The following is a 9,319-nucleotide window of genomic DNA, read 5'->3' as shown; positions in this document are numbered from 1 at the left end:
TGTTCATGTTGAAGAGCTTGAGATAGCTCCGCAATCTCATTTGCGTAATCATGCTCATGAGCTTCCATTTTCTCAATGGTGACCTCATGCTCCTCTAGATGAGATTCCAACTCCTCAATGTATTTCTTGCCTTCAATGGCAATGGACATTATTTCCATGAAGTTGGAACGAGCAATTTTATTTTTATGAACAGCTTTAAAAATCATTTCCCCCTTAGTTTTTAAGGAGGCAACGTTATTATTCTCTTCATCAGTATCCTCATCATCATTAGCATCAACATCATCATCAAGAGACATATCGGGGTTCAAGGTAGGAGATACCTTTGAAGCCTTGACCATAAGGCAAAACACAATAGATGATAATGTGGAATCCCTTGAAGCACCATTAAAAACCACATCTTGTTCCAAGGAGTGTTGGATTGTTAGCACAACAATTCAAGGAAATAGATGCATTTTTATCATGGCAACAAGACATAGCAAGCATATCATCATGAGATTTAGTAAAGCAGTTTCTACATGATATGCAAGGACTATCAACACAAGCGTGTGAAACATTTGGAGTGCTTGAAGTGTTAAAGCCCAAAGAAGGAGAATTGCAATAAGATAGTGATGAAGGATCATCCACGATAAGCATACTCTCATCATTGCAATGACCAACACTACTCAGCATATCATTACCTTGTGGTAAACCACATGTAGGTGAAGTAGAAGAAGTTGAGAAGATTATATGACCGGAGGTGGAGGGAGAACAATCATCCCCACAAATCTTAGACACACCATATTTATCTTGAAGCTTCATCCACAACTCATGAGCATCCCGAAACGGCATGAGTTGAAATATAACTACATTGCTCAAAGCATCGAAAAGCACATTAGAATCTTGACCATTGAGATAAGAGTTTTTCTCATCCTCTAAATATAATATTTGGGGATCCTTGGAGGAGAAAAACCCATATCTACAATTCGCTCTAAATTTGGGTCCATGTCCCTAAAGAGATTAAGCATGCGAATTACCCAAACATCAAAATTTGTGCCATCGAAACTAAGAGGGTCAGAGAATCCTAATCCCCTAGTCGACATCTTTACTCTCTAGGCGGTAAAGCCTAATAAAGAGAGACGAGGCTCTGATACCAATTGAAAGATCGTGGATGTCGCTGATGACCCACAAGTGTAGGGGATCTATCATAGTCCTTTCGATAAGTAAGAGTGTCGAACCCAATGAGGAGCAGAAGGAAATGACAAGCGGTTTTTAGTAAGGTATTCTCTGCAAGCACTGAAATTGTAGGTAACAAATAGTTTGTGATAAGATAATTTGTAACGGGTAACAAGCAATGAAAGTAAATAAGGTGCAACAAGATGGCCCAATCCTTTTTGTAGCAAAGGACAAGCCTGGACAAGTTCTTATAATGAGAAAAGCGCTCCCGAGGACACATGGGAATTATCATCAAGCTAGTTTTCATCACGCTCATATGATTCGCATTCGTTACTTTGATAATTTGATATGTGGGTGGATCGGTGCTTGGGTACTGCCCTTTCTTGGACAAGCATCCCACTTATGATTAACCCCTATTGCAAGCATCCGCAACTACAAAAGAAGTATTACGGTAAACCTAACCATATCATGAAACATATGGATCCAAATCAGCCCCTTACGAAGCAACGCATAAACTAGGGTTTAAGATTCTGTCACTCTTGCAACCCATCATCTACTTATTACTTCACAATGCCTTCCTCTAGGCCCAAACAATGGTGAAGTGTCATGTAGTCGACGTTCACATAACACCACTAGACGAGAGACAACATACATCTCATCAAAATATTGAACGAATACCAAATTCACATGACTACTAATAGCAAGACTTCTCCCATGTCCTCAGGAACAAACATAACTACTCGCAAAGCATATTCATGTTCATAATTAGAGGGGTATTAATATGAATTAAGTGTCTGAACATATGATCTTCCACCAAATAAACCAACTAGCATCAACTACAAGGAGTAATCAACACTACTAGCAACCCACAGGTACCAATCTGAGGTTTTGGTACAAAGATTGGATAAAAGAGATGAACTAGGGTTTGAGAGGAGATGGTGCCGGTGAAGATGTTGATGGAGATTGGCCCCCTCCCGATAGGATCGTTGGTGATGACGATGGTGATGATTTCCCCATCCCGGAGGGAAGTTTCCCAGGCAGAACAGCTCCACCGAAGCCCTAGATTGGTTCCGCCAAGGTTCCGCCTCGTGGCGGCGGAGTTTCGTCCCATAAGCTTGCTTATGATTTTTTTCCAGGGTAAAAGACCTCATATAGCATAAGATGGGCACCGGAGGGCTGCCAGGTGGCCCACGATGCAGGGGGGCGCGCCCAGGCGGGTAGGGCGCGCCCCCACCCTCGTGGGTGGTGGGTGGCCCCTAAGGTATTTCTTTTGCTGGATATTTTTTATTAATTCCAAAAATGAATTTTGTGGAGTTTCAGGACTTTTGGAGCTGTGCAGAATAAGTCTCCAATATTTGCTCCTTTTCCAGCCTAGAATCCCAGCTGCCAGCATTCTCCCTCTTCATGTTAAACCTTGTAAAATAAGAGAGAATAGCCATAAGTATTATGACATAACGTGTAATAATAGTCCATAATGCAATAAATATTAATATAAAAGCATGATGCAAAATGGACGTATCAGTCGCCTAAAGGGGGGGGGGTGAATAGGCGCTTTAAAATAGTTACGGTTTAGGCTTGAACAAATGTGGAATAAACCTAGCGGTTAATTTGTCAAGCACAAAACCTACAATAACTAGGCTCACCTATGTGCACCAACAACTTAAGCTAAGCAAGATAAACAACTAAGTGATAGCAAGATATATGACAAGAAACAATATGGCTATCACAAACTAAAGTGCATAAGTATCCCGAAGTTCACACCCTTACGGATGCTAATCTCCGTTTGGAGCGGTGTGGAGGCACAATGCTCCCCAAGAAGCCAATAGGGCCACCATAATCTCCTCATGCCCTCGCACAATGCAAGATGTCGTGATTCCATTAAGGGACCCTTGAGGGCGGTCACCGAACCCGTACAAATGGCAACCCTTGGGGGCGGTCACCGAACCCGTACACTTTGGCAACCCTTGGGGGCGGTCACCGGTACCCGTCAAATTGCTCGGGGCGATCTCCACAACCTAATTGGAGACCCCGACGCTTGTCCAGCGCTTTACACCACAATGATTGAGCTCCGAACTCCACCAACCGTCTAGGGCGCCCAAGCACCCAAGAGGAACAAGCTCAAGGGTACCAAGCACCCAAGAGTAATAAGCTTCTCAACTTGTAACTTCGACGTATCACCGTAGATAACTCAAACTGATGCACCAAATGCAATGGCAAGGGCACATGGAGTGCCCAAGTCCTTCTCTCCCAAATCCCACCGAAGCAACTAATGCTAGGGAGGAAAATGAGAGGAAGAACAAGAAGGAGAACACCAAGAACTCCAAGATCTAGATCCAAGGGGTTTCCCTCCATAGAGGAGAAAGTGATTGGTGGAAATGTGGATCTAGACCTCCTCTCTCTTTTCCCTTAGAAACTAGCAAGAATCCATGGAGGGGTTGAGAGTTACCAAGCTCAAAGAAGGTCAACAATGGGGGAAGAACTCGAGCTCAAAGGATAAGATTCATTGGGGAAGAAGATCCCCTTTTATAGGTGGGGAAAAATCCAACCGTTATGCTCACAGCCCGCACAGAGCGGTACTACCGCTCGACCTCACGGTACTACCGCTAGGGGTAACGGTACTAAAAAATATATCCGTGCCTACCACCGCTGGACTTGTGACGACTTTTTGGTCCGGGGCGGTACTACCGCTGTAGTAGCCGCGGTACCTCCCTGGAGTGGTAGTAAAAAATTACATCCGCTCCTGTCCGCGGTAGTACCGCTGCAGCCTTTTTAGAACACAAAAACTGCCACAACTTTTGCAAACACACTCCGAATTCGATGAAACCAAGTTTGTTGGAAAGCTAGCGACAAGGGATAACACAATATTCATAGAAATAACAATAAGAAGCAAATTAGAAAAGGCCCATAAGAAAATGGTGAGAACCCTTCTTCGAATAAGACCAGTAAAACCTCCAACACCGAAAATGCAATAGAAGAAGAATGTGAAATCCATTTTCGTAGTACTAGAGCTTGTCATAGAGATAACCACAAGCTCTAAAACCTCAGAAGAAAAAACAAATAATAATCAAGAAGGATGATGCAAGGATGCAATGGTTTGAGCTCTCCACGAACTATACGATCAAGCTACTCACTTGAGAGCCCCCTTGATAGTACGGCTATCGATCCTATAACCCGGTCTCCAAACTATCACCATGAGACCGGTAAAATATAAAACCTATCCAGGGCAAACCTTTGCCTTGCACGAAGTCCACTTGAGCTAGATGATGAAGATCTTGACTCCCTCAAGTTGGACCACCTTTCTTGATTGTGTTCGCTTGATGAAGACTAGTTGATTGCCCCCCATACTCCACTATGGGTGATCCACTCTTTGGCACATCTTCACAAGTCCATTGATACCATAATGGACGGCAAGCTACAAGCATGATTTCTTTGTGATGCTCCACTTGAACTTGCACAACACAACCTTGATATGATGTCATCCTCCATGGATTGTATGTGATCTTCCTCTTGACGCAAGCCCATGGAAGCAAACCTAACCCCACATAGAACTCTCACAAAGACCATGGGTTAGTACACAAAGCGCAATGGACAATGCTTACCAAACTGTGAGATCACTTGATCCCACTCGGTGTATCTTATACGCATTGTGTTATGATCAATTTGAATCACTCTTTGTACTTAGTCTTGATCAAGCTTGACTCTTTCCAACTCTCTTCATTTGGATGATGTCTTGAAGGTAAACATGAATGATCACACAATCTTCTTCTTCAAGACATGCTTGCAATAAGCTCAATACTCACATGAGCAATCTTTGGATAATTCCTTAATAGCACCAATCTTCTTCTTCAAGACATGCTTGCAATAAGCTCAATACTCACATGACCAATCTTTGGATAATTCCTTAATAGCACCTTGGTCAACTGATAAACTCCTTGAAACCAACACATGTACTTCAAGAAATGCCTATGGACAAATCCTTCAAATATAACTCAATGCAACCATTAGTCCATAGAGAATGTCATCAATTACCAAAACCACACATGGGGGCGCCGCATGTCCTTTCAAAGTGTATGTGTAGGGCAATTAACTGAATTACTTTGTTTTTCATGAATTAGAAATTATTTACTTAAACTTTGGATTTCTCTAGATGACCTAGGAGGAAACAAAAGGCACTTCCACAAATGTTCGTTGATTAATTAATTTTAATATGTTTAACAAAATACCAGTGGCATGCTATGTCGAGCGCTATGGAAACATCCATAGTTGTAGAAATGCTAGGGATGTATAACATATACAATTCCATAAAAATAGGAATATGTGTGCGATTTGCATAAATATATAGAGATAAATAAATTCGTCCTGCTCATTCTTGATCCGTACATAGCATCCCTCATGTTCATGATCTTTAGATTTCTTATGAAATTCTAAAGATACAAAGCCACCCTAAATAACTGGTTTGAGGTTTGAATAGTGGTTTCATATTCTAAGATCTCACAAAATATGAAATGATTCACATGTGTGGACTGTGGAGAATCCTACAAAGTAATAAAATGTGAAAAACATCAGCTAACTTGATTATCTGTGTTCCACAAAGAATTACGAAAGCTAAATGAATCTCTCTTGTCCTTTCTACACGTGATGCGGATAGTTGTATCTTTTGATGATTTTTTGCGGATATCATTTCATAACACCCTTTACACCCATGAAGTTTTCAATATTTTTGTAAGTCTTGAAATACAAAATCATATTTTGAAACATAACTATGGTTCATTTAACATGTTTAGAAAATTCAAGGTTTAATCCCGTCAATTTCACAGTTTGGGGTTCAAGTCAGACCAAGCACAACAATTCTGTGTGCGAATAGACTTTTCTCTATATGTTTAACCTGTAAAATAATCTCATATTTAATCCTAATGAAAGAGACAAGGGCGTAAACAACATTGAAAAACAACACAACCTTGATTATTCTACAGAGCGCAAGTAGTTATATTGGGTAACCAAAATTTTAAAATTATATAAGTCACCCCATAATAAGCATAGACATGTATCTTATGAGATAAATTATCATATATGTATGCATGTATTTTACAGAATTCTTTAGAACTTTTATGTACTTTTATTTATTTTTTATTTTGGATTCATCTAAAGTTCTGGACTAACGATCAAAGAGTAAAAAAATACACTATCACATATTCTCATGGATTAATTACTTTTGATGTGTAAAATTACCCCATCATTCTAGGTACATCTATATATAGCTACCTAGGGAAAGAATTTCAAAAGGCCGCGTCATTGTCCCTATCTATAATCTAAACTGAACTGGTAAGTCATCCGTGAATCTGGATTTGTGGATTGAGATATGGACAGATGGAACCTTTTTATCAATTTCCCTTCTCTAAGAATGTGGTCCGAAAGTCCACGATTCATTTCCCATATGTAGAGAATGCTTCATTTTCTTCGATAGCGACATCACTCGATTGCTAGGTGGATAGGTAATCACAAACTGCTACCTTGACTTGATGGTGTTTTATCCTGCCTGCAAGGTTCCAATGGCAGCCACATATATATAAACTGTTGGTCGATAAATTACCGTGGGAAGAGGAGAACTTTGCGTCGATCTGATACTTGGGACTTTTTTTTTTGAGAAATCGTTGGAACTATCCAAACGGCATAATTATGTGACTTAATTTGCCAAGTCATATCAATATATGTCCGCCTCATATAGTTGGTCAAAAGTTAAAATTTTGTGTCTAGCTAGCCATCTCTTTCTCCAATCAACACAAGACAACAAATTGAGTTAGCAACTTGAACTCTATAACTTCTTCAAATAGAATTTTCTAAAACAAAAATACATACGTACGTTTCCACATGCTTTCACACACGCTATGCAGCAATGGCCATATATACATATTCACATCTACATGCGTTTGGTTTCCCATTGCCCTGGGGAAATCCATGCATGGCATGTCAGAGAGTTGAATTGACTTCAAACATATATTTCAGCTAGCTAGCCTAATGTCCTACTTCTCTGACTGAATTTAAGTCTATCGAACACAGTCAACTCTACGTACGTAGTATGTATCAACATCTCAACGAGCTAGCGTAGGCCATACGAATGTTGCAGTATACTATAGTTTTCTTGAGTAAGTTTGTCAAACCTAGCGATAGAGAGCGTGACAGAAAATAAATGCTGAGACGTTTTCTTTACTTTTTTTGAGATGAATGCTGAGCCGTTGAACAAGCTTGAATCTCACATACGAAGTGGACAACGCCTTGGTTAGTTTGTCAAACGGGTGAACTGTTCACATATATGCCTGTCACACTGTGAAGGGAAGAGACCCACACAAATCAATTAAGTCTGAGGTTGATGGGTTGACGCATATATGTGAAAGAACTTCAGTACTACTTGGCTGTCTCTCGTGGATGTGGACAGGCCAACTTTTTGTCGAATTTGGGGTCGTTCCTCTTGATTCTTCCCGGCCTCTGTTCTCTAGGTAGCTACCTAAGTTAAGTGAGCATGGATGTTTGACTGGACTAGGTCAGCAAAGTCAGCCTTCTCTCTCTTTCTCACTTGCTCTCCCTTGGATCCACACATTCCATACATCGGCCCTATATAGTACGCTTGTACTTTAAAAATAGTACTTGAGCTTCCAGTTCATCATTGTTTGGCCAAACCAAAACTCTCTCTCTCTCTCTCTCTCTCTCTCTCTCTCTCTCTCTCTCTCTCTCTCTCTCTCTCTCTCTCTCTCTCCATATATATATTGAAACCTTATTCTGGGGAATCATCATCAGCTGTGTTTACTAAAAGCTTGGGTTTGGGACCGATCGGATCGAGTTGAAGGCCGGATAGCTTAGCTGCAGGGAGAGGACGATAAAAGCATGAGAGGATTTGAGAGGAGAGGCGTCCGGCAGTACAACCGGTCGGACGAGCCGCGGATGCGTTGGACGGAGGAGCTTCACCGGCAGTTCATCGAGGCCGTGGACTGCCTCGGCGGCCAGGACGGTTAGTTCTTACTTCTTGCTTCTCATACGTTTTTTTTACGGTGCATCTCAGAGGTATTATGATCAAAGAAAGCCCCACGTGATATGCATGCATGATGAAAAATGATAATATTGTCTTCCTGCCGTTCCATCAAATTGATGCTCACTCACAACCGCGTGCTTGATCTCTCTGTCTCTCTCTAATCTCTCCTTTAATATTGGCTCACTTTGGCAATAAGTGACAGCGGACCTGCCGTTTTTGCAAAAAAATAAACAGCACTCATCATGATTTTGATCACCCCGCAAAAAAAATGATTTTGATTAATCTTTTCTGCCATTCATCTGTGCTGTCGTCACAACTTTTTTGAGGGAAACAACAGGATTCTGCTGCGTATTTTTATTGATTTTTTTAAAGAAGTACAAAGAATAATGTCCAGAAAAAATAAAAAGGAGCTATACAGCAAAAATAAATAAATAACCAAGAGTACCAATGTTTAGTTCATTTCTTCAAGGCCGGTCGATGTACTGGTGCTGACATCAATTCTCTTCACATATCTTGTGTGCGCAGAGGCAACACCAAAGCGAATTCTTCAGCTGATGGGCACAAAGGGAGTCAGTATATCTCACATCAAAAGCCATCTCCAGATGTACAGATCAAGCTCTAGCGGCAGCGGCAGCAGCAATCCACCCCATGCACCAGTGAATCGTCGTCAAGATCACTGCGTCGATGGGAACATCACTGCAACGTCAGCTTCAGACAGGATCGACGTTCCCTCTTACGCTGTGTTTCATCGCGGCCACCACTCGATATCGCCGCCGTGCCAAATGTGAGTACTACCAATAATTGGATCATCAATTCTGCTCTTAATTAATCTTTATACGTTTGTATGATTGAGTTTGTTAAACATGCTAGCTATCTCATTGTGCAGACCGTCCATTGAGGAGGTTTTCAGGAGCTGGGAGCAGAGTAGAGGGCGGCTGCAGTGGGACTCCTCCGGCATGCTAAATTCACCAGAGAAGGTAGGCGTAACTACTAGTTATCAAGTGTTTTCGTTAGTTAATTTGATTGTGTACATCGAGTAATGTGCTACTCGCATGGACTGGCTGTTACGGATTCAAGGATTGTAATTAGGTGGTAGTTTTTGATAGGAGATTAGGAGGGAGGCAGAGCCCCCCATGAAAATAG

At 41.3% G+C, this 9,319-nt stretch overlaps 1 protein-coding gene across 1 annotated transcript in view; it reads left to right on the top strand.

Moving 5' to 3' along the window:
- The first annotated feature begins 7,880 nt into the window (after nucleotides 1-7,880).
- The window catches only part of LOC119340894 (putative Myb family transcription factor At1g14600), a 2,345-nt gene continuing 906 nt past the window's right edge, over nucleotides 7,881-9,319 (top strand). The window contains exons 1-3 of the mRNA XM_037612794.1: nucleotides 7,881-8,155; nucleotides 8,702-8,960; nucleotides 9,063-9,153. Coding sequence (XP_037468691.1) covers nucleotides 8,032-8,155; nucleotides 8,702-8,960; nucleotides 9,063-9,153 — 474 coding nt within the window. The 5' untranslated portion in view covers nucleotides 7,881-8,031. The remainder of the gene's footprint in view (nucleotides 8,156-8,701; nucleotides 8,961-9,062; nucleotides 9,154-9,319) is intronic.

Source organism: Triticum dicoccoides, chromosome 7B (assembly GCF_002162155.2).
Source record: "Triticum dicoccoides isolate Atlit2015 ecotype Zavitan chromosome 7B, WEW_v2.0, whole genome shotgun sequence".
NCBI classification, from domain to species: Eukaryota; Viridiplantae; Streptophyta; class Magnoliopsida; order Poales; family Poaceae; genus Triticum; species Triticum dicoccoides.
This window is presented reverse-complemented; position numbering and strand designations above follow the sequence as displayed.